We start from the raw sequence: 24,813 nt of genomic DNA, 5'->3' as shown, positions 1-24,813 counted from the left end.
TGAGTTTTGTAATATTTTGTACAGTTGTAATAATTACAAATGATGTATTGGCTCTACTGTTAGACTCAAACGATACTGTTAACAGCAGTTCATTTTATCTGTTAGTTAACAGCAACAGAGAAGATCGGTAGTTTTGGCGCCAACTTGCGAGTGAATTGTATAGTGAAGCGTATTTTTAATTGAACATTTATTAATATTAAAATGACGACGTAATACAATTACAATTATTGTTAGAATTGCGCGAATATCCAGTATTTGGAGAATACTCGAGTGTGTGTGCGTCTGTTTTTCGAATGTGTGCATTTAGTTAGTACATTTTGTTGTATATGTATTAGTATCACTTTGATTTTTGTTACTCAACTTTCCACAAAAGATTTCATTTTTAACCCATGGTTGCCAGATGCTTATTGTTGCCAATGGCTGTGCCGCCAACACCAATGCCGCCAGGTGGGGCATCGTTGGCCACACAAGTAGGTATGGCACTGGACCATTTACCGTTCTTCATGCACTTAAGCACTTTGGAACCGCGCAACTCTAAGCCAGCATCGCAGGTGAACGTGATACTCTCACCAATGGCGTAGTAGAATTTAACAGAGGACATGCGACCGCTGATTGCGGTGCCGGGATACGAACAGGCCTGCACACATTTGGGCAGACCGCCGGACCAGCGTCCGTTATCCTGACAGGCAATTATTGGCTGACCTTGCATCATATATTCCGGGTTGCAATTGAATTGAACCACATCGCCGGCACGATATGGTGCCGACCCTTGGGCGTAACCGTTTTGCGGTGCACCGGGATTATCGCATTGCACTTCCACACAGGTGGGAAACGGTGTCGCCCATTCGCCTGTCGGCAAACAGATGGCCTCGGTGGGGCCGCGCAATCCGTAACCCGATGAACAGGAGAATGCCGCTCGACCGCCCACCTCTCGCGATAGCACAGAGACGCGCGGTGAGCTCACATTGTTCGGCATCAGCGGTATATCGCCACACTCCACGCTCTCGCAAACCGGCAACAGGGCGCTCCAATTGCCACTTGGCAAGCAAAACAGCTCCGATGCGCCAAACAACGAGTTGCCATTCGAACAGGACAACAGCACACGGGTGCTCAGCTTCGTATCGTTTGTGTTCACGATCAAGCCCCGTCTTATTGGTATCTCCGGGCAATTGATTGCCTTCACCACCACCTCAACAGCATGCTCATGTCGTGCCGGTGTCATGCATGAATATATCCCGGAGTCCTCCGCTTGGGCATCGAACACACTTAGACGATACTCTAGTGTTGAGTCACGTCCCTCATCTGCTTCGGTTACCCAACCTTCGGTGTAGTTCCTGGCATGCCCCGTAAAACAAATAGCGAAAAGGATGTTGAAATATTACAATTAGAATGCGACTCACAAAATAAATAAACAAACAGATCTTCATGCTACCCACTTGAAAGTGTGACTGACATTCCATTTTGGATTGCCAAAGCGTCGCATCCACAGGCATTCCATGTGCACTGTTGTCCCGGGATAAACAATCAGTTTGCCATCGTTGCTCTGCGCTATCGGTCCGTTCTTGTGGCGGAAAAGGATGGTGGGTGCCTTCTCCACTGCAAAAGTAAGTTTCATGACGGGGTGCTATTAATGCGATTGTACAAGATATCTGTTATAATAATAGTAATATAATATATTATAGTATACAAATTAATTTTCAGCTGATATATTTTACATAAAATGTCTAAGAAAGCAATAAATAAAATCGCTCAGCCTCGAATTTTTACGATCCAGCAATTGTAAATTGTTTTTTTCACTTATTTAGTTTCGAATTAATCAATAGATGCTTTAAAATAACATTAAAGCTTAAAAACCATTGCGGTATTAAAAAAAACCAACGATTTTATTTTCAGCTTCAATACATACTCGCATAGTCATTCTCCTGATTTAAGCCCGAGCATACAGGCTTTGTGTTTGTCCACTCTGAGTGAATGCAGGTTCGCTCATGGCTGCCAGTCATCGAGAACTTGCCAATGTCCACACACCTACAAGTATAAGAGAGTAGGAAGCGGAGTTAATGACTTTGTTATTGAATTCTCAGGGATGAGCAAACCTAGATATGATCGTGGCGCCAGGCGGAAAATCCACAATGTCCTCGCGTATCTCCAGATCGTTGTAAAAACTCACCACATTCGGTTCATTGTTCTTGAACGAGCATGTGCCATTTTCTGTAACAGGATTAAAATTAGAAGATAAATTAATGTAATAAGATTTAAAATACTTACCGCAGTTGTAAGAGCGTCCTACCCATTGGCCATTGTCGCAAATTATACGCCATGTTTGACGATCTCCGGCTGCATTAGGTATGCAGTTGAAGAAGATCTCGGTACCGCTCTCAAAGAAACCATCGTTCTCAACATCGGCATTCCTGCAAAAGTTAACAGATTCAATACGAGTCCTATCTATACCTCTTGTTACTTACTTGTATACCATGGCGTTATCTGTTAGACTGGGATGTCCACACATCTTTTCGTCGGAATGCTCATCCGTATTGTTGTCGTGATGGTTGTTGTGATGATTGTGATCGTCCAGCTCGTTGTGTTCGATTTTACTGTGTGTCGTAGGCGTGGGCGTGGCATGCTCCAGTTCCTCACGCGATTTGCGTAGTCCAGACTCGCAGGGTATGCTGGGGGGAGTGAGAACGCCCTTGTGACAGGACATCTCAATGGGATTGGCATTGGTGGAGAGCTCACAGCGAACGCTGACTGTGCTGCCATGACCGATGGTTAGGCCGGCGCGATAACCGCCCTAGGGAGGAGCTTAGGTTAGGCTAGGATGCTGCAGGACAGGATTTACTAAGCGGATAACTTGCCTCATAGATGACTCCTGGTATATTGGGCAGGGTGCAGGGTACCGAAGTGCACTCAGAGAAGGCATTCACCGACCAGGAGCCATGGGCGCAACGCAATTGAGCAGAGCCCTAAACGAGAGATGAAGCCTCAGTTAATTTTATCCAACCCTTGAGTGCTCAACAAACCTGAATATTGAAGCCATCCTGACACTCAAGCGTGATAAACTCATTGGATTGAATCTCCTCGTAAGTGGAGAGCGGTGTCAGCGAGGGTTTGTCGCTCAGCTGCTTAGTATGCGGCTCCACCTTGTAGTATTTGCCATGTTCCACCGCCGGCACCAAACAAGGTGCAGACATGCACTTGGGCGTATCGGGTTTCCAGATACCGCGAATGCAACGCGCCGTTGCATTCTCGCCCTTGATGTTTAGCTTAAAGCCCGCATTGCACTCCAACTGCAACATAATGCCCACTGAATTTCTACCCGGCGCTTTACCTGGTCGGACTGTGGTGATGTTGGCAAACGAATCCCAGTCGAGATCCTCACAAGGACCACGTAACCGCTTGCCACCCGCAGTGCGACTGGTTTCTCCACCATCACTGGTGTCTAGATCGCCATCGGGTAATGTTGCCGCAGGCGGTGGAGAGGAACTAATGCTGGTGCTGCGCTTGCGTCGACGTCTGCGATCTGCAATCTGCGATTTCAATTGCTCGATGAGATCTAGTTTGCGCGAAACTGTAGAAGCTGGTGCCACATTCGAGTTGTGCTCCACTTGCAGACGATTGTGATGGATGCTCGGCAATGGTGCAGAAGACTCGGGATAGTCCTCGGCATTGCGCCAATTGTGATTTCCTTGGCGTGTCATTACCAGCTCCGGACTATTGTAGTGATTGTACCAGCGACCATCCTGAGAGCTTGTTGTCGATGTGTAGGGACGATTGCGACCGAGAATCTTGCGAACATAGCGCTGATAGCGTTCCTTGATCTTCTGATAGTATTTGGAGTAGGCCAGATCTATGTCCGAGGGATTGAGGGCTTGGGTGCCACGCTTAAAGCGTTGCCCCCTTGTCTCGACAGCTGTGCCTGCAAACATAGTAAAAAATTAAAAAAGTTTGCACTTGAAATCCCTCGGCATTTGGTTTTACTTTCAGGCAACTGATGAATTTGATGCTCCAGAAGTTGTCGCTGCAGCTCACGCTGACGGCGAAGCAAAAAAACGGATCGCAGCTGTCGCAACTCCAGAGAACGACGTCGTCGACGATTCCATCGCAAACGTGGATGCTGACCAAGCAGACACTGCGGTAGATCCAAAGGTCGCCACTTGCCACCCACGCAAGTAGCACCGGGGGGGCCAACCTAAAAAATAGGACAGACAGGATCAATATCCTTAGTAGGAACTTCTTGAATGACTTACCTCCAACACGTAGCCCTTGTCGCAGTCGTACATGATCTGCTTATTGTTGACAATCTTCTTCACATATGGCCGGTAATCGTAGAGACCCATGTTGCCCACCAGCAACACTTTGCCATTGGGAATGTAGCCAGGAAAAGAGCAAAATACCTCATCACACTTCGGTGTTTCTCCCGTCCAGTTGCCAAAGGAACACGTTAGTACATAATCATGCGGATCAGTTACATCCTTGCCCTCGGGACTGACCAATTTGAATCCATCCTTGCACTTGAAACGCGCTTTCATGCCGTGCTCTGTTTTTGGTGCCATAACCATGCCATGCTTGGGAGGACGAGGCATATTCTTGCAACGTGCAGGCACACATCGTGGAATAATGCTCCAAGTGCCATTGTTGCAAGTCGGTGGACTTAGCAGAGAGACAGGAAATTCGTAGTTCTCATCACATTTGACTTCCAGCGCCGTACCATGCTTTACCTTCTCCACTCCACCTATGATTTGTGTCGGAGATTGTGTTGTTGTCGTTGTCTGTGTGATAATCGTGGTGCCATTCTCATCTGTGGTTATCTCAATGGGTATGACGAATCCCTGCGATATGGTGGGCACCACACAAGGTGCCAAACATTCGGGTAAAGCGTTGCGCCAACGTCCATCTATCTGACAGACGCTCGATCCCAAGCCATTGATCAACATCTCTGGCTGGCAACGGAAGATAATGCTGGCTCCCAATCCAGTGCCTGCCTCAATATTCTCAATCCAGCCATTATAAAGCACGCCAGGATGTCCACAGTTAATCTCTGTGGGATGTATTTGATAAGCTCTATCGTCATCGCGATTAGAATAGCTTGCTTACCCTTGCAGCTAGGAACTGTGCCGCTCCATTTAGCACTAGCACCGCAGCGACTGGAGCTTTCACCGACTAGAGTATAACCATAACGACACTCATAGCTGACCACGGAATTGTAGGCCAAGGTGGTGTAGGTAGCCTTGCCATTCTTTGGATTTTCTGGCGTGGGACAGACCACAGAAGTAACCACTGAAAGAGGATGGATGCAGACATGAATTAGAATAGGTTTGTGCCGATTGAGTGATTAAGTTCTACAAGGTTTAACCAAGTTTCCAGGATTAACGGGACATTTCTGTAGAGCCCCTGGGAAGGATGGCTAAATGTTACCACAAATCTTAATCTTGGTAGACCATTCAGAGAGCTAAGTCACGAATCATTGCCAAGAAATAAAACAACTGTAGGTTTTTGGTTTAGTAAGTTTTCTTAAGATTTGTGGTAACTTTTATTGATTCAATTAACATTTATAGGCCAACAACAACAACTTTTGCAATTAAATTTGTAACATTTTAGTTGTAAACATTGTGATAGTGTTTGCTTTTGGGAATATTTTTTAATACTTTTCGTTTTTGCTTTATTATTTTTCCTGGTTATGTTAGGTTAAACTCTATTATTGAAAGTAGAACGACGCTATTAACAAGGGATTATTGAAAAGTTTTCGAGGTCAATCAACCGCACACATTTCGAGCTGACTTTCAGTTTAGTTCAAGATGAATTTAAGTGTCTTTTTATCAACGGATTTGAATTCAAATTGGAAGTGACGCTGGGGTTGTGGTTACATTTGCGCTATCCGCTTTTCGATGTGCGGGAAAGGAATTGTGAAATAATAATAAGTTAACATAAATTAAAAAAATGGTTCAATATTTGTTGTCATCATAATACTCACAGACACAAGTGGGGAGCTCTTTAGGCGTCCAAGAGCCGTCCGATTGACAGTAGCGCTCATGTTTGCCCACCAGCTCGTAGCCGGTGCCACAATTATAGGTGATCTTGCAACCGTAAGTGTAACATTCGCCGGCATGCCAGCCATAGGCAGGATCTGGAGGTTGGCCACAGGAACGAGCTGCAATCGAAGGTTTTTTCCAGTATTAGAGAGATTTTTTGAGAAAATGTTTGAGATAATTCACTTACGTTCGCATTGAATGTCCGGTCCGTACCAGCTGGCTTGATTATCGATGGCCAAGCACTTGGCTCGTGGGAATCCATTGGTCACATATCCTGTGTGGCAATGATACTGCACCGTCGAGTCCAAATCAAAAGTCTCCTGCTCGGGTAGCGCAGAGTTACGAGCGTGTTCAATCTGTGGCGGCTTCAGGCAGTAAACTGAGAAGTGAAGGAGAAAAAAACATTCAGAAATTCTTCAGGACTTAGTAGTTGCCTACTTACTATTCTGTTTGCAGGCTGGCTCAGCGCCTGCCCAGTTGCCATCGGCCTGACAGAGGCGACTCTGCAGTCCAACCACATGATAGCCATGTGGACAAGCGTAGGAAGCGCGTGCGCCAAAGTGTCGTCCTCCAACTGTAACCTGACCCAAGCTTGGCTGCGCCAGCTCCGGACACTCGCGGTCTATATTCGAAAATAAAATAAACTATTACAAAGAAGCATTAGGTGTACTCGTAACTGACCTGGCTTGATACAGGAATTTCCGCAGACACCATCGCAGAGGCATTTCTTTTTCTTGCTCTTGCAATCCTCATCCGAGGAGCATTTGCGCAAGCACTTCTGTCCAAGCAAAGTAGCCTGCTCCTCATCGCGCGGACATTCAGTGGACGGGGAGTTGCGAGGATTTTTGTAAACACGTCCATCATCATCGGATTCCAGCGAGTCGTCGCCCTCATCCCAATCGTCATCATCGTCATCCTGTTGCGGTATCTCCGTAGTGGTTTGTTGTCCAGCCGCAGCAGCGATGCTCGATGTAGTTGTGATGCTACTGCTGGTGGGTACAGAGATGACTGCAAATAAATGAGAGGAGATGGGATATGACGTTTAGAGTGATGCTAGTCACCCCCCTGGATTTGCGCTGTTTGTTTTGATTCCCGTCTTCGTCACACACACAACAGAAATAGGGGTAAGCTGAGTTTTCCCACAAAAACATTGACCCATTTTCTGTTGACGTCCCCGTCTTGGCACATCTCATTCAGGCTGTCAGTCAGTTGGTCTGGGTTCGGATTTGGGACCTGCGCAATGCTTATTCGCTTATATAACCAACAGCATATACATTTTTCAGTTAACAGCATTTCATCCATTTCATTTCAACTTATTTTACAACTTTTTAACGGAATTTCGCAATTTGTTTGACTATTAGTCTTTGATGTGATAACTTCCGGATTTTATTTTCAGCGTAATCCTTTACCTGTGTAGACGAGTATCATCGTCACCAGACACTGCAACAGCAGGCGATTCATTTTTTTAATTTTGTTTTTTCCAATTGTCGGTAATTATTTTTTTCCGTTTGGAGATTAATCTTTTGATTTGTGCTCGCTTACAACTTCTCCATTTTTTTAGCAAATATATTGATTAATTTTAATCAATTTGCAGCAAATTTTTGCCAATTGCAAACTGCACACTTTGGCGAAACAACACGAAATGCAGCCCAGCTGCTGAAATTCTTTAGCTCCTTTCGCTCTCTCTGTCTTCTCTGACACTTTGGCGAGAGCAACAGCATCCAATTGTCTCAATAGTGCCCGCTGAGAGATGCAGGATAAATCCGTTGAGGGGTTCATCAGCTATTGGTTTGTGTCCGAGCTAAGATATTTTAAAAGTTAACAGTAAACACAGATGTTTTATAAATTATAAAAATCTTATAAAAAGTATATTAATCAACTTTATATCCTAAGCCTTTTAAACTATAATTAAATTCTTAAAATCCAATCTGACTAGTTGCATGTAATTTGAATTCTCCAATTGGCATTCCTATTTATTAATGGAATTGCATAATTATTGCATTATAAGGAATTAATATGTTTCAAATATTAAGTATTTATTCTTAACTAAATTTTAAATCATATCAGCTGCCTGGTAGTAATGAGCAAATAATGCAGCCTACTATTGGGTGTCGCTGTCAATCAGTAAAAGCTTTCACAAATTTCTACGCAATATGAAGAAGACTCATATAACTGTCGAAAGTGTTTCTACATTTTTTTGTTTTTGCATTCTGTTGCCTACTACGTTTTTCCTTAAGCAATGCAGCCCTCGCTTGCTCGCTCACCTACGAGAACGGTGAGAACTTCTGGGAGAGTGTGAAAGCTCTTTGGCCGTTGAAGCTTTCGTCGTTTGTTGGCGTCGAGAAATTTTCCAACGCTCAGCAGGCAGAACGACGCACGGCACGGAGCGAAACGCACAAAAAACGGGAAAAACTAACCCAAAACCGCGCACAACTGAAAAATTAAAGAAAAAAACACAGGCTAAAAAAAAGAAAGAGCAGAAAAACAGTTGCTATTTTTTTATGTGTATGTGCGTCGAAAATGTCTTAGTGCAAATGTGAAGCGAACGTTTTGATTAAGCAATTAATTGAAAGCGCTTTGAGTAATCAAAAAAAAAGAAGTGAAAAAAGAAAAGCAACAGCAAAAATAGCGAAACAAAAACAAAAAACGGCAAGTGCAAGTGCAGTGTGGGTGGAAATGGTTTATTAGAATTATTATTATTAGTGCGGGGTGTGGGGCAGAGCGAGGCGGAGAAGGCGTGCAACGAGAGGGAGGCGTGAGGCGAAAAGCGCGTAAAGAAAAGTAAGTGCCAGAGAAATGTGTGTATTTAAATAAATCAAATAACCAACTAAGCGATGCATACACACACAGACACACACTTGTTCAAACACATATACACACACAACTCAGTGTAAGTGGCATATGCGCAAAATAAAAAAAGATTATTTAAAATAAAATTCAAATCGAAAACGAACATGATTATGATGATTAAAGGAATGCTGTGACATATTAATTGCTATTGAGAAATTTGAAATAAGACAACAACAACTCAATGTTGTATGCGACAAATGCGCGACAAAATGTCGAACCCAAAGAAAGGCCAGATAAAAAAATTGAAAATTTATATATAAAACGTGTTTATTTATAGCACAAACTGAAGCAACAACCAACAACAAAATGTAGCGCGATTGAACATATTTTGATATCCAATAAATATACTATTTAATTTAAGAAAAAGAAGAAAAAACGATAGGAAGCGCATAAGTTCTGTGTGTTGTGTGGATAAAAGAGGGGGTTGCGGGCGGGTGCTCCAGCCGTTTGCGCGTCAACAATTTTCAAGCGTGTACACAAAAATCCAGACCAAGACCAGACCAGACCAACGAACCCACCAATACACCAATCCACCAGGCAAACTTACCCACCCTACTACCCCAAACCACCCACCCAACTAGGCAGGCAGGCAGGCGGCCACTTGATTAACGCCAATGCCAATTCAAACGCACAAAATCTCTATAGAACTTGCACAGAGAGCATGCGTTCAGAGAGCTTTTACGCTCTCTTAAATTGTTTTAAACACGCTCTCTCTTTGCGCTGGCGCTCGCTCTGCGTCATTTTGTTCGCTCTCCCTTTTGCGTTCTATCTGTCGCAGGACGTATTTAATGCACTCTTTTTTGCTCCCCGCTTTTTGCGTTTCTTGTTGTTTTTGTCATTGACCTGTTGTGAAAAGTGGAAGGACGCAAAAATGTTCAAATAGTTTAAATATTTATATCTCATGACAGCTTTAATATGCTTAAGTAGTGTTGTAATCTTTATCAAATCTATCTATAAAATTATATATTAACTCGTGTAAGAGCTACAGTGTGTATTTTATTTGCCGAGTTCAGTGCCCCCTTCTACCGCCCCTGTCCCCGTCTAGTGTTTTATGTGTACCTGGCATAAAATTCAAGCCTAGGCATTTTCAAATGCTAACACAGCAGAGTTAATCGATATAGGGGCACTTGAGGACCTCAGGCGAACATACACATTAATGTGTCCCCCGAGATACGCTGTAAACCCAAAATTGTTGCTGCTCCAGTGTGGCCAGTTTACGATATGTTGGGGGGTTTATTCAGAACTTGCAATAATTATCCAATATGCGCTTAAATTCTGAAATATTTTATAGTACAGAAAGTCATTGCTATTTGTTATGATTCTAAGTTGTCCTTAATCTATATGATTATATGGTAAGTACTTTACAATATTGCTTCACTCTCGAGATTATTATTATTTTTTTTTTTATGAAAATAATAACGAAATGATAACAAAGATAGGTGCACTGTTACCTAACTGGGCAACTTAAACAAATCAGAAATAATAAACAGAAAATTAATTATGTCAGCAGCACATAATAAATATAAAGTAAATAAAGATTGTATAAATTGAACCTAAGGATATACGAGAAATGTATGTCCCTCAAGATTATACCATACATTTGTAGTCTACTTATTGGAGCAGCTTCAAATAAAGCTTTACCAAATACTCGAATTGCATTGTAAAAGCTGCTGAAAGTTTACTTAGTTCAAAGCTCTTAAGTTTCTATTATTATCATTAAATCCTAAATTTAAAAAATAAAGGTTTTCAAAATTTTAATGAAATAAAATATATAAACATAGTTTTTACAAAAATATATACATATATATGTATTTTTATAGCAGTTAATTAACTAATTTTCTCCATCATTCTATTACATTACAGGACATTAGTCAATTTTAAGTTAAACCCAGAGTTGAAATAAGTAAGAGGCTGAAGAGGAGAATTTTTAAATATGGGTAACGTCTGCAGTTCGGGCCAGAAGAAGAAAAAGGACAAGGATAGCTCCTCGGAAAAGTCAGATGAGTAAGTACCAATTGATTTTAATGATAAACTTTAAACTAATGCTTCCTTTCTTATATCGCATGACAGCTCCCCACCGTATCAAGAGAGCAGTGCGGACAAGAAGGATGCGCTGCTGGGCAACGAAACGCAAGAGACGAGCGAAAAGCGAGCTCCATTGGCAGATGTGGAGGCGTTGCCGGAGACGACGCAGTCACAAGATACCAATGGCAATGCCCAAAAGCAGCAACAACAGCCACAACAGCAGTCCACACAGCCAAAGCCCAATGCCACAGAAAAGGGTAAGTAAGTTTCAAAAATAAATTCAACATCTGCTAATGTTCTTCCTTAACTCACTTGCAGATGCTAGCACACCACAGGCAGCACAGGCGCCCAGTGATGTGGCTACGGCCAGTCCTGGGATGGGCAATCTGAGCATGCTGCAGGGCAAACCGCCGCCCGGGGGTCGCAAGATCGAACGGGACAAGAAGATTGTGATCTATATATTGGCGGACAACAGCACCGAGTACAAGAAGCACAAGCGTGTCATCTACAGTCTGTACAAACATTTCAAAAGCAAGTGCCAAAACAAGGGATTCGATTTCATCATTGCCGATGTCCATGACAGCGACACATGCTCCAAGGAGACAGCGGCGGGAACGGGGAGCACACATCACGATCAAGGCAATGGCAATCCCAAAAAAGATTTCTCTCGGCTGCAGGAGGTAAAGCGCTGGACGCAAACACCACTGGAAGCTCAGGGAGGACACGAGGAGGCAGCCAATTGTCTGTGTGAGATTACACGCCATGTGGCTGGTGCCTACATTATACCCATTCTCTTTTTGGGCTCCACACTGGGCACCCCAATGCTGCCGCTGACCATCGAGAGTCAGGACTTTACCTCGGTGCTCAGTGCGGCAAGTGACGCTGAGAAATTGCTGCTGGAGAAATGGTATACCATTGACAATTCGTATCAGCCGATGTGTCATCGTCTGTACACCCAACAAATCGATCCGTATTCGAGTCAGGTGAATGGGGAATTGAATGAACTACTTGCGGTACTGTTGCGTCTGTTCTCCGACGATGTGAAGGACTCGTATCTGACCACAGTGGTGGAGCAGGAGATTAACAACACAGTGCTGATGAGCCAGGAGCTCGCTAAGCGTTGCATTTGGATACAGACGGGTGCTCAATATTCCCGTGCACCCGACAATGCCAGCCAACTGGAGCTAGAGGTGTTGCGTCGCATCACCCGCATCTATGCAGAGCTTAAGAATCAGTTGTGCGAAAAGAATCTCATTCGGCTGCTGCCGACTATGAATATACTGGACGATGAGCTATCGGCGGTGATTGAGAGTTTATTGGACAAATCGTTGGCGGGCATCTTTGAGGAGCATCATCAGAAGAGCATTGCCCACAACACGCTGGGCGTGGATCGTGTGCTGCTCGAGGAGCTCCAGCTCATTGGACACTACTCCAAGCTACTCGCACAAAACTCGGCCAATTTTGACATTATGAACGATGTGAAACGTTACATACGCGATGCTACCGCACAGCCTTTGGTAGTGTCCGGAGCTCGTGGCAGCGGCAAGAGTGTGCTAGTGTCCAAGATCATGGAGAACGTGCATCGCTGGAAGCCAGAAGCGCAGCTTGTACTCAGGTGAGTGCCTATTTTATTTGGGATTATTTCTTGAGAAGTAACTAACTGACTAACGGACTGACAGACCCAATGAACTTATAACACATTGTTCATGATATAAGAGCTAGAAGGATGATATTTTTATAAGACATACTGCTGCTTTTAGGCACTTGCTCACCCATTAATTAATTTTGTACTTTCTTCTTAGGTATGCCAACCTGAGCGCTCGCTCCTCGGATCTCACCTCACTGCTGGGGTCTATTGCCAATCAGATGTCGGTGCTAGAGACCGGACAACAATGCCAAGTGCCACATGTAAGAACCAGTTTTTTTTCCTTTAAATCATCAATTATATCACAACTATTTTTTTCTTAGGCACTTGCTGCTTATGCCGGTGTCATTCGTGAGATACTGGGACGTCAACAGCGCTTCTTTGTGCTCATCATCGATGGCGTGGATGAGCTGCAGCGCGATGCAGTGCTCGACTGGTTGCCGCTGCAGTTGGGCACTCATGGCAAACTGATACTGACCGTCAGCGAGGACGAGGATGAGGATGCTAGCGCTGCTACTGATGACACGGACTCATCCTTCGATATGCTCGCGGCGCTGGCGCAGCTGGGCATCCAACAACGCTGCTTCCTGCGACTGCGTCAGTTCACCGAGCGCCAGTGGAACGACATACTCAGCTCGGGTGGCGGCGATTTCTATGCAGCAAATGGTGCACTAAAGTTGCCCGACGATTGGAAGTCGCTCCACGGCAAGACGCCATATCATGCCAAGTCATTGTGGTGGCTCGCCTGGCTGGGACATGTGGCGCAGCCGATTAGCGAAATCGGTGACATCAGCAGCAAGATATTGCAAGTGCTCGAGAGCAAGTTTACGGCTGATCAGGTGGAGCTGCTGCTGCTGATAGTGCGCTTGTCGCCGTGGGGCATAAGGGAGAGCGATTGCTTGGGGGTATTTCAGAAGATCACACAACTGGAGGCGCAGGTCGCCTTTAAGATCTGGTCCAAGTTCTGCTGGCTGATGGGACCAATGCTCTTAAGTCTGAAGAACATTCGCATAGCGGACCGTAGCTTTGGACGCGCCATCCTGGCGAGATATGCGCAGAAACAATGGCTGGTACATGAAGCGCTGCGCGACTATTTCGATCGCCAGGACAGCGAGTTCAAAGGAGCAGCCGCCGGCTCAGCCACCACGTAAGCAACGCATCTATAAATATCGAGAGTCTATATTAAACTCTTCTCTTTCTGCAGCTACAACTATCAGAAGTACTTAAAACTGCCTTATCATCACTTCTGTGCGGTGATCGAGGACAAGCCGGCGCCGCACAAAATCGACATACTGTTCAACTGCTTCTACTTTACGGATCTGCAGTGGATTGCCAACAAGGTGCATGCCACGGGACCAGCTCATCTCATGCACGATCTGCTCCATGCCGAGTGGTTAGCGGGCCCCAATTGTGTGGGCTATGTGCATATCAATTTCCTCAAGGAGTTCCTTGTGCGCTATCTGCATGAGTTGAGCTACGATGGCCAGCAATTCTATACGCTGATGAAATACTATCTAAAGACACGCTTCAAAGAGTCCTCAGAGCTAAAGGATGACGAGAAGATACGCTCGTGGTGGGAGTACACCAATGAGCTGGAGTTTGCCTTTCTCGAGATACTCAATGCCGACATAGATGCCGATCCCAATGAGGAAACAACCGCAGAGGATGGGGAAACTGCTGCTCCAGTAAAAGGATATGATGTTTTGACGAATCTGCCGCAGCCTGGTTGCTATGTGGCTTCAATGTCAACGGAGCGTGCCGAGATTTGCATTTGGGATGTGAAGAACTGTTGTCGCATTCGTCAACTGCAAAACATACAGCAACCGACGGCAATGTGTCCTGTGGGCAACTACGAGGCCGCTGTGCTCTGTCGTCGCGAGATACGCGTCATTAATCTTGACGAGGGCAAGTTTAAGGTGAGTTAAAGAAATTAACTTGTTAACTGTTTCTTATATTATATTATCAACTCATCTATTATAGGTAACACTTAAAGGCGTCATGAACCAGAAGATGCCGTACTTTGGCCAGCATGATCAGCATCACTTAGTCTGCCTCTCGCGCAATCGCATGTACGTGAATCTCATGAATCTGGAGTCGGGCGATTGTGTGACCACCTTTAAAGCAGGCGAAGATCGTTTCCTCAATTCGCTGCTAGTCTCCGGCGACGGACGGTAAACATGAACAGCTTAATTTATTCAACTTGTTTTATATATGTTTTACTCATTAGCATCCTCGTTTGTGGAGATGAGACACAGAAGCCTTTCCCGTTGCTCGTCTGGCATCTATCACAGCGCAAGTTGCTCTACGATCTGCGCATACCACATCATGACTTTGTCACTTCGTTGTCGGCTATCACACACGAGGGGTCTTATGTCTGTGTGGTAGCCAAGGAGCTTAATGAGCCAACGACACCCAATTTCATAGTTGTCTACGATCTGCAGAGCGGCACTTTATTCAAGAAATGGAAGCCCAGCTGCAATACGGTTGCCTTGGCCATCTCTCAATTGAATGCATGTGTTATAGCTGGTCTCGAAGATGCCAAAATCTTGATTTGGGATCTGGTAACAGGCAATTGCAAATGTACATTGGTTGGACATAATGCACCTGTAACCTTCCTTAAACTGGATCCACTGGGCAAGGTGTTGCTGTCGTTCGACAAGGAGGGACGCGACAGCGCCATACGCATGTGGGAGCTCAGCACAGGTGAGCGAAGGGAAGAGGTTTCCAGATAGTCTGTGTAAATAGATCTTGTGATAGAAGAGTATTAAAAAAAGTGTAACAAGCAGAAAGACAGCATCTCCCATTCCATCAATTTTATGGTGTGTAGGACACCTCTTTTATTAAAGATTAAGTTTTAGGTGAATCCAAAGAGAGATGGTTAAATATTTCTTATTTCTTCACAGCTAAATCGTTGGCCGTTTATAAACCGCCGGCACAGATCACCACCTCCGAGATACTGCCGAATGGCGCCTATGTGGTGCTGGCTCTCAAGGATCGCAATGATCTGCTGACGTTGGCCTTGAAGAATTACGGAGACAGCAATGCGGATGCATTGGAGGATGACTGCGGCACATTGTACGGCAATCCCGATAACCAGCACAAAGTCTTTCAACTTGAGTAATTAAATTGAATCAATTAACATTAGCTATCATTATTCAAATTAAACACATACGATATACCACAACAAAACAAAAAAAGAGATTACAAAACAAACAAAAAAACTAAATGAAATGAAATTATAATTCTGAATTATATAAAATATCGCTAAAGAAATTCTCATGCATAATTCATTAGTTGTATGTAAAATTCTATAACAAAAAAAACCAAAGAAAACAATTTACCAGATGTACAAAAAGCTAAAGAAAAACCAAAAAAAAAAAACAAAAATTATAAATTACAAAAATTACAACAATTCAAAAGTCCAAATCATCAAAGTTTATTTAACATCGTCTAAATTATCTAAATCTTAAGTGGTGGCAAACAAATACAGCAGATTCTTGGCAAACTGAATGATCTCAGTGCCGCCCAACTTTGAAGTGCCATAGATGCGATCCACAAATGTAATGGGCACCTCGGCAATGGTGAACTTATGCTGTCGGGCACGCACCAACATCTCCATTTGGAACACATAGCCCTTGGACACACAACTGGCAATGCATTGCTCCAACACTGGTTTCTTATACAATCGAAATGAGCCCGTCAAATCGCTGGCATTGGGACGTAGCAGAACCTGGGATAGAAAGTTGGCACCACGCGAAATCAGCTTGCGTTTAAAATCCCATCCAAATACGCCGCCATCGCCAGCATAACGAGTGCCCGAGACAATGTCATAGTCGCCTGACTCCTGCAGCTTAATGAACTCGGGTATGAATTTGGGCTGTCAACAACAGGTAGCAAAGGTCATTAGGCTGAGTCAGTGCAATGCAATCGCTTTGTACTCACATGATGACTTAGGTCGGCGTCAATGATGATGATAAAGTCGCCGGTCGCATGCTTAATACCGTGTATGTAGGCGGTGCCCAGACCTAGCTTGGCGGTACGTGGTCGCAGCACAATCTTGTCCTCACCGTATATCTTTTGCAAATCCTTTGCCACATCCAAGGTGCCGTCCGGACTGCCATCGTCAATCACAATCACTTCGTATTCGTAGCCGCTGCGAAAAGGCAATTGTTCTTAATTTTTTTGTTGTGCGGACGTGTCTATTTTATTGGATGACTTTACTCACCTGGCCTTCATGTATTTCACTATAAGCCATATGATAATTGGTAGGTTGTCCTTTTCATTATATGTGGGCAGCAGAATGCTGTATTTGTGGCCATTGGTTGTCATTTTGTTTAGAATAACAAATAATAATTAAGCAAAACAGCCAGTGATAGACGAGGTGAAAAACATCGATAGCTTTTGTGATGTATCGGTGCTTATGAACTTCAGTGCAATCAACGATTTTTTATAGCAAGCATCGGTGTGCAAATTATTTGAAAGATTAAAGTAATTAAAGTATAATTTTATAAAGGCGAGCAATTCAATTTAAACAAAGACATTAAAAAACTGTTTTTTAATATTTTACCTTACTAGAGAATTTGTAGTTCCAATTTTAATGTTCAATGGAACCACTTGTGTACTAGCTCGGAGCAATCGATAACTAAAAGTTGGCGGTATCAGACGATAAGAACAGTCGACATTCAAATCGACACCGTGACAGCTGGCAAGGGCAATTCATTATATGATAAAAGTCGCAGTTCCGTTTCGTTGCTTTATTAGTTTTTTGGCTTTGGCATACAAATTATTTCAAATATACCCGCACACACATATACTTACACAATATATGTAAGTATAACTTATGTAAAAAGATAATAACATTAAAAATTAATCAAAAATACATCAATGTTATCCACATAACTTAACACTATTAAATTAGCTCATATTTACTATATATAGTATGTACATATCTGCTTTGATTTCCACAATATTATCAGTAACAAAATATTGTTTGGCTCTTATTAAAAATACCGTGAATGTGCTTTGTGTTTTTCGTTTGTAACCTGAGTTCTCAATTTTAAACTAATCCAAAGTTTACGACTGCTTTTTCGCTGCCTTCGACAAGGCCAACGATTGTGCCTCTTTCGTCAATCGCGTGTATTCCTCCTGCATGGTGGAATAGCACACCTCAATCAGTTTATCCATGTCCTCCTTTTCATAGCCTTCCGTAGAGATTTCAGGCAGAATGTTGATCAGCGCATGGCCAGGGCGAAAAGCTTTCTTCTCCTCATCGAAGAAAGAGTATTTAGAGATGACCACTGGTTGAATGGTGCACTTGCTCTGCAACGCAATGTGGAATGAACCCTTCTTGAAGGGCAACAGTGTATCCTTGGAGTTGCGTGTGCCTTCGGGAAATACGAGAATCTTGCAGTTACGCTCCTTTATCGCAACCGCTTCCTTTTGCAGAGAGTTAATCGAGTCCGATTTGCGCGAACGATTGATGTACAAGGTGCCCCAAAGCCAGGCGCCAACGCCAAAGAAAGGCATGTAAAGAATCTCCTTCTTTGCCACCACAGTTGAGCGGCCAATCACGGGCCACAGATAAGCGAGCACACATAAATCCAAAGCGCTCTGATGATTCATTAACACCACGCTGCCGTGCTCCCTTCTCACGTTCTCTACTCCACGCACCTCCATGGAAATACCCATTAATTTGCACAGTTGTAGGAAGAACCATGAAGGAATACTGTGAAGGAATATCAATAGATTAGAACTGATAATTGAGTATGGTAAATTTGATGTACTCACAGTCCATTGCGATAATCCCTGGGACGCAGAATCATGAAAGGAATACACACCATGACAATGGCACCAGCTCCGACCAGGACAATGCACATTCTCATCTGGTATGGCGCCTTGGCTGATATGCTCAGGATCAAGGCCACAACACAGGCCAATCCAATAACCTCACAAGTGCAAGCCATCTTACTCAGTTATCAAGCAGTGCTACAATAAAAAAGATAAAGAATTTAAAACATTCATTATAAATTGAAACCAAGAAAATCAATGTGAACTAAGTTCAAATATAAATATGTACAATATCCTACGGCCTGTATTTTAGCAATGGAACGGAATATTTGACTTGAGCAATTAGTAATTATAATGAATTGAATTCCCTTACACCTTAAAGTCCCTGGAATAGTTTTTGTTACATACGAAACCTGCAACTGCAGACAGCTGTGATAAGTAAACAGATGAATTACTGGAAGGCAAAGTGATATCGGTGATAGCTTAATCGATTTAAAAACACTTCCACGACCAGATAACGAATCACTAGCCTGGCAACGCATGTTTACAGCTCTCATATCAAGTTGCTTTATTACTATGCAGAGTACCCAATGGGAAATTGGAGAAAAGCTAATTTAAGAGCTCAATTTAAGATTAAGGAATTTGCCAAATTTTCCATAAGCGTCAAGGCATTATTACTAGCCTATGACAAAAGTAGCTTACTACTTAAATTTATTTTAGCTAGTTAATTAAACGCACTAAAGTGGAACTCACAAACTGCACTATTATTATTAGCTGTAGTTTAATTAAAATTGTTTGACGTCCGACACTGTGTACGGCACACGAAACACTGAGAAACCCATTTAGCAATCACTCAGGTAGCACCTGAGTATCACTGAAACTAAGGCAATTATTACTCGTAATACTTGCAAAAAATAATATAAAAGGCTTATCAAAATTTTCGATTTTTCTAAGGCGTTGAACTTTGGTATAACGCTGATACATTTTTACCGCTTTATACGTATTAGAAGAGCCCCACAGTAACAATGCTAAAATAATTGTTGTTGCTTTAGATTGGATTTCACCTTCAAGTTATTTCAATGGACGGATCATAGTACTATATACTATGTTGTGCTGCTTTATCAAATACATGTGTATATCTCAAGTGCACCACTTGCCGAAGTAAGCTTTGTATAAGCCTATTAGTAAAGCTAATCGGAACAAACCCACTTCTAATAAAAATGAGGGTGCGTTCTGATGTATGGAATTTCATAACAGCAAAGAAAGTTTAAATGATTAAAATATAAAAATTAAAATATTAAAGACTTTTAAAAATTCATATTCATTGGAATTTCTTTCTGTTTATGACCGAAATCATTTGGTGTTCGTTCTTATTTTATTAATGGAATTTTGTATGCTTCATTGCACAAATCTTAATAGCTTAAACGTCTTCAAATATTAAAAAAAATGTTCTGCACCTAAAATCCTTTTACCTAATACTATTAATAATCTTTTTTCCATAGTTTATTGGCTCACACGCGTTCCACTATAATGCTGATAAGAATTATGGCGGCTTAAAATTATTGTTATGATAGGATGCTATAAACTTATGTTTTACACTCGGCTAAGCTATTGTTTTTGTTTAGAATATCAGTCCAATAATGACCGCACCCGCCGATGTTCTTAATCTATTATGACGATCGCGTAAAATTTCATTCACGTAGCATTCGCTCATTCTATTGATAAGATTATGGCATGATTCTGACAAATGTTGAAATACAAAACAAAACATACATACGAAAAAGTGTTTGTGTGTATGTATTGCATTACAACTACAGCACACGTAATTTACTGGGCTTTTGGTGGGGGCGTTAGCAGGGGCGTGGCAAAGTGCCCACGCCAATTAGCCATCAATTTACGACGAGCACTTTCGAGTTCAAAGTCGACAGACAAACAGAAAGACAGACGAATGCAATTCTAGAAATGTGCAAAAGACACTTGTTATATAACAGGGGAGAGACCTGAATCATCAGATAGATGATGATGATGATCGCTCAATTTATAATCGAATGACTTTTAAGTGGTATTTTATTACAGACATGCGTAAGATTTGTGCGACTGACTTAATTAAGAGGTTATTCAAGAGCATTTGACGAAATCAATGTACTTGTAGTAGGAAAAGAAATTATACGATGAAGGTAATATCAATTTTGTAAAACTTTTAAACACGCAATATGTATTAATAATGAGATTGAAAAGGGAACTTTTAAATGATGTGAAGTAAACAGGAGAAGGGCGCAACATGTCGTTGTACACACACAAACACATCCAGCATTGTATTTGAGCGTGCGTGTGTGTGAAAGCTAGCTAGGTCAGCAGAGCACACCATAAACCTGTGGCGAAGACGATGGCAGGGATGTTAGAGTATGGGGAGGGAGCGGAAAAACAAGACAATTATTGGGGACAGGGTGGTTCATTGCGCGGTCACGCATGGGGAAAAAAGAAACAAGTGTATTGCTAGGATACTTAGTAAGTATGCATGTGCACAAGGGAATACGCTACATACATATATGCACACCCATACATATGTATGTACGTATGTATGTGTGTCACTTGTATGGCAACAGGAGGAATTGACAAAAACACTTTCCCTGTTTCACTTACTCTACTGCTGGACCAAAACGTAAATGTATTTTTTTTTGTTATTTTCGTTGCTGTTAATTGCTGCTGCGTTTTTCGCGGATCAGTTGCTCTTCGAATGTCACAAGCATTTATTTACCGGTGCCGATTAAAATTAAATTTTCTATGCAAATCACGCGATTGATTAAACTTAATTGCTTTTCACATTTCACTTTAATGATATAGAATATTAACGATAGTGTTCAATTCAGTTTAAATTTTGTATGATTTAAGGAGGTTATTAATTTGACCGGGTGACCGTTTAACAAACCATCCAACAACACAAGTGAACGCCAGCGCTCGCTTTTTACAAATGCCAGTAGGGTTCTAGTGAATTAAATGAGCTTTCGCATGCTCTAAGTTTTTTCCGTCGTAGTGTGTGTGCGCGCGCAATTGTTCCAAGTATTGGTGTGTGCATGTGCTTCCCACTTTCGTGTTCTAAATTGAAACTCGTGAAAATTTCTTATTTACTGTGAATTACAAATTTAAAGCTTTATTATAGAATAAAATAGAGAGATCTGAACTGATATATATATATATTTTTTATCTCATATATGTATGTCCATATCTAATTAAATCTTTTGTATTTAGTATTTAAATAGTCGAGAATAGAATCAACAAGTATTTCACACTAAGGACGTAATTTCACGCAGTCATCTCTATGTCACATAAACATTGAGTCACACTCACACAGTTGTACACAATTTACGCGTCAAGCAGAGATAAGCGACGCCAGCCCTACCTAGTGAAGTACTATGCTTGGAATTGACAACCCCAACAAATCTGCACAAGAGAGATGGGGAGTAGTTTAAGAGAAAATTTATGCTCGGTGGAATACACATGCAGTAAAGAATCAGTAAGACAATTTTGTTTTACATACAAATACGGTTTACGGTTAGGTAAAAGCAAATGCCTAATAAAAATTAAAGAACCAACAGATGTAAAAACTTGTTATTCCAAAAAATTACTTTTATTTTGTATTCAATTGCAACTAAATTCATATTTGGCGGTAGTGTTTCGTGCTTGCTGTCCATGATACTAATAACATTAAACATAAAACTAATAACATGAAGTTCTATATATTCGCTGTTATAGCTGACTGGCATCTGAAAATGCTTAATAGTCATATTTGGAAGTTTTTTTTAATTGCGCGCAAAGATTTAAATAGCTGGTATGATAGTAGGTATTTTAAAGCAGTTTGGTATATTTGGTTATGCAAGTTATGGTCCTACTGACAAACATCGAAACATCGCTAGTTCTATCGAGTATTGTCCATCTCTAGAGAACACATTTGTTTTACGCTCGCATTTTTTTCGTTGCCTCCCGCGTTTTGCCGCTCGGTGTTTTGCACAAAGTGCAATTACATTGCAAAAATGCTTAATTTAACTGCAGACGACGCTGCAGTAACAATCGAGAAGCTAGACCAAAGATCTGCAACATCGCCAACAACGGAACCACCACAATGCCGTCTGTGTCACGCTCGGTCGGCAATCGACACGGCGTCGCCCAATATATATGAGGTGACTGTAAATTTTGGCCGGCAAGATTCTGAAGAGAATAGCGATGAAAACGAGAAACACTTGATTGTTGATGTTTGCGAAAGTGTTTGGGGCGTTAAGTACGATCGTCACGAGTTTCTACCCGAACTCATCTGTCGACACTGTTTACAAATGTTGAAGGAATTGTATCAGCAGCGTAAAGACATGGAGCAGCGTGAAAGAGAATTGTTGGAAGACCTGAGGAATGTAGTCAAACTGGATCCTAAATACAGACCGGGGCTTAATGGCAATCCTGGTGTCTTTGAGCTAACCGATGCCGAAGAAGGTTGTGTCGTCGTGGACGTCGATCCCGATCAATTGTGCGAGACGAGCGACGATGAATTCTTGGGTTCCGATGGCGACGCTGATGGTGAGGAAGAGGATTGGTACGATGACGACGAGGAGGAAGCACAAAATGAGGCAGACGAAGATGCCGATGTGGAGATGCCACTCGGCATGGATGCAACACAAATGGCACTAATGCAGGCGCATCAAACAGTCGATGCTTTGGCCCAGGCGAATGCGCATCCCAAGAGCGCCTTCCTCTGCCAATACTGTGATCTGGCCTTTACACTGCAACCCGACTGTCAGCAACATGAGCTGAGTGCTCATGATCCCTCCGTTCCTTATTGCTGCAACTACTGCCAACTGCGTCTGGCAACGCGACCCGGTTTGATAGCGCACATCCGGGAACTGCACGATGCTGAGCGTCCTTATGTGTGTGCCCATTGCAACAAGGGCTTTGTGCGTCGCTCGGACCTCAAAAAGCACACAATTGTGCATACAGGTGTACGTCCATTCTCCTGCAACGTGTGCTCCAAGAGCTTCTCGCGCAACACCAACCTGACAAAGCATCTGCGCATTCACAGCAGCGTAAAGCCGTTTGTATGCCAGAAGTGTCCGCGCTCGTTTCAAACGCCGTTGGAGCTAATGAAGCACACACGCTCGCATTCGGAAGTGAAACCGTTCCAGTGTGGACGCTGTGCGGCGTCGTTTACGCGGCGGGATAAGTTGCTGATGCATCAGCAGGTGCACACGAAGCGGGATGCCGAACAGCAGCAGCAGAATGCTCGCTTACAGATGAGCATGGCACCAGAGCAGCTGCAGATGCCATTGCATCCATATGTGGAGACTGAGCAGCAGCTGCCCTATGCTTATCAACAACAGTTGCAGGGACAGCAACAGCCACAGCAACTGCAGCCACAGCCATTGCAGCCACAGTTGCAGCCTAAATCGAGATCTACACCAAAGTTAACGCGCAGTTTTCGTTGCGATGTCTGCGACAAAGGTTTCCAACGTGAACGCGATCTGCAGCGTCATCGTGCTTTGCATATGGACACGCTGTTCGCTTGTAAGCTGTGTGGTCAAGGATTCAATCGCCGCGAGCAGCTGCAACGTCATGAGCTGGAGGCACATGGTCCCAGTTATACGTGTTCCATCTGTTGCATCACTTTCCTGCATCAAACGGAGCTGGAGACGCATCTAAAGGTGCACGAGTTACAGCACAGCGTGGCCAAAAGCACACAGGAGGCGTTGCAAGCGGCAGCAACAGCAGCTGCCATTGCGGAGCAGAGCCGAATAGCTGTGCCACCATCAGTAGCAGTAGCGCAAGCGGCGCCTGTTATCAGCCAGGAGCCAGTGGCCATGGTCAACATGAAGCCCACGCAAGCCGAGCTGAATTTCTATAGCAACATGATACCCACGATGAAATTGGGATTCTACAGCGAGACACGCCCCGAAGAGCGAAACGAGCTTTGAACGATTAATTCCATGTACGAATAAATGCATAATTTGTGATGCTGTTAAATACGCATTGCTTCTATTTTGATATACAATTGTATTTCATTATTTAATTTGTAATTATTATGTATTTTAGGTCAATTGCAGCATCCCAATCCTATTTTAATATTTCCATGTGAAAGGATAGATGTGTCATGCTCCTGATATTATGCTAAATTTTGGAAATTTATTTTATATTGAAGTCAATTCTCATTTGCTTGGAGCATTATTATTATCATTTGGTTAAAGTCTTTAAGAAGAACACCCTGTAAATAATTTAGATAAGGAAAAAATTGGAATTTGTCAAGGTATCTTAAAAATTACTTTTTCTATTCAAAAAGTATGTTTAATATAAAAAAGTGAGACAATCTATTTTGCCAACTAATGTTTGAATTGCTGTAAAACATTGTCATAACAAAAAAATTGATCTATAAATAATAAGGATTTTAAAGAACTGATGCAACTATTTTAACTGCAAAAAGTATCATGTATGTTGCAGTTGCAG

General features: G+C 42.7%; 5 protein-coding genes across 9 annotated transcripts; 2 read left to right on the top strand and 3 right to left on the bottom strand.

The window, feature by feature from the left end:
• Positions 1–137: 137 nt before the first annotated feature.
• LOC117563640 (protein lev-9) lies at positions 138–7,679 on the bottom strand. 2 transcript variants are annotated; one of them, XM_034242049.2, is made up of 16 exons: positions 7,436–7,679; positions 6,708–7,034; positions 6,469–6,648; positions 6,214–6,405; positions 5,969–6,145; positions 5,092–5,274; positions 4,245–5,035; positions 3,976–4,186; positions 3,018–3,913; positions 2,853–2,960; positions 2,463–2,788; positions 2,266–2,408; positions 2,094–2,208; positions 1,907–2,025; positions 1,437–1,596; positions 138–1,334 (listed from the first exon to the last, which is right to left on the bottom strand). In XM_034242049.2, exons 1-16 carry the CDS (start codon positions 7,485–7,487, stop codon positions 383–385), a joined length of 4,932 nt encoding a protein of 1,643 aa, XP_034097940.1. In that variant the 5' UTR covers positions 7,488–7,679; the 3' UTR covers positions 138–382. The 2 variants fall into 2 exon arrangements, with proteins under 2 accessions (XP_034097940.1, XP_034097941.1); XM_034242050.2 differs by lacking the exons at positions 138–1,334; positions 1,437–1,596; positions 1,907–2,025; ... (6 more) ...; positions 4,245–5,035; positions 5,092–5,274 and adding an exon at positions 5,484–5,875 and having other exon boundaries at positions 7,436–7,673.
• A 722-nt stretch (positions 7,680–8,401) lies between these two features.
• On the top strand, positions 8,402–15,819 carry LOC117564587 (uncharacterized). Of its 2 annotated transcripts, none has more exons than XM_052003054.1 (10): positions 8,402–8,675; positions 10,740–10,880; positions 10,947–11,158; positions 11,220–12,516; positions 12,704–12,809; positions 12,870–13,693; positions 13,751–14,462; positions 14,527–14,717; positions 14,774–15,249; positions 15,450–15,819. In XM_052003054.1, exons 2-10 carry the CDS (start codon positions 10,810–10,812, stop codon positions 15,665–15,667), a joined length of 4,107 nt encoding a protein of 1,368 aa, XP_051859014.1. In that variant the 5' UTR covers positions 8,402–8,675; positions 10,740–10,809; the 3' UTR covers positions 15,668–15,819. The 2 variants fall into 2 exon arrangements, with proteins under 2 accessions (XP_051859014.1, XP_034099323.1); XM_034243432.2 differs by having other exon boundaries at positions 8,402–8,807.
• Positions 15,820–15,958: 139 nt separating this feature from the next.
• On the bottom strand, positions 15,959–16,984 carry LOC117564588 (dolichol-phosphate mannosyltransferase subunit 1). Its single transcript, XM_034243433.2, has 3 exons — positions 16,772–16,984; positions 16,489–16,699; positions 15,959–16,423 (listed from the first exon to the last, which is right to left on the bottom strand). Exons 1-3 carry the CDS (start codon positions 16,873–16,875, stop codon positions 16,013–16,015), a joined length of 726 nt encoding a protein of 241 aa, XP_034099324.1. The 5' UTR covers positions 16,876–16,984; the 3' UTR covers positions 15,959–16,012.
• Positions 16,985–17,412: 428 nt separating this feature from the next.
• On the bottom strand, positions 17,413–21,294 carry LOC117565256 (putative 1-acyl-sn-glycerol-3-phosphate acyltransferase acl-2). 2 transcript variants are annotated; one of them, XM_034244273.2, is made up of 3 exons: positions 20,977–21,294; positions 18,334–18,531; positions 17,413–18,271 (listed from the first exon to the last, which is right to left on the bottom strand). In XM_034244273.2, exons 2-3 carry the CDS (start codon positions 18,507–18,509, stop codon positions 17,620–17,622), a joined length of 828 nt encoding a protein of 275 aa, XP_034100164.1. In that variant the 5' UTR covers positions 18,510–18,531; positions 20,977–21,294; the 3' UTR covers positions 17,413–17,619. The 2 variants fall into 2 exon arrangements, with proteins under 2 accessions (XP_034100164.1, XP_034100166.1); XM_034244275.2 differs by lacking the exon at positions 20,977–21,294 and having other exon boundaries at positions 18,334–18,590.
• A 945-nt stretch (positions 21,295–22,239) lies between these two features.
• Positions 22,240–24,719, top strand: LOC117565181 (zinc finger protein 436). Of its 2 annotated transcripts, none has more exons than XM_034244179.2 (2): positions 22,240–24,301; positions 24,417–24,719. In XM_034244179.2, the coding sequence occupies exon 1, from the start codon at positions 22,365–22,367 to the stop codon at positions 24,285–24,287; it is 1,923 nt and encodes a 640-aa protein (XP_034100070.1). In that variant the 5' UTR covers positions 22,240–22,364; the 3' UTR covers positions 24,288–24,301; positions 24,417–24,719. The 2 variants fall into 2 exon arrangements, with proteins under 2 accessions (XP_034100070.1, XP_034100069.1); XM_034244178.2 differs by having other exon boundaries at positions 24,406–24,718.
• Positions 24,720–24,813: the final 94 nt, after the last annotated feature.

Source organism: Drosophila albomicans, chromosome 2L, assembly GCF_009650485.2.
Source record: "Drosophila albomicans strain 15112-1751.03 chromosome 2L, ASM965048v2, whole genome shotgun sequence".
Lineage (NCBI taxonomy): Eukaryota > Metazoa > Arthropoda > Insecta > Diptera > Drosophilidae > Drosophila > Drosophila albomicans.
This window is presented reverse-complemented; position numbering and strand designations above follow the sequence as displayed.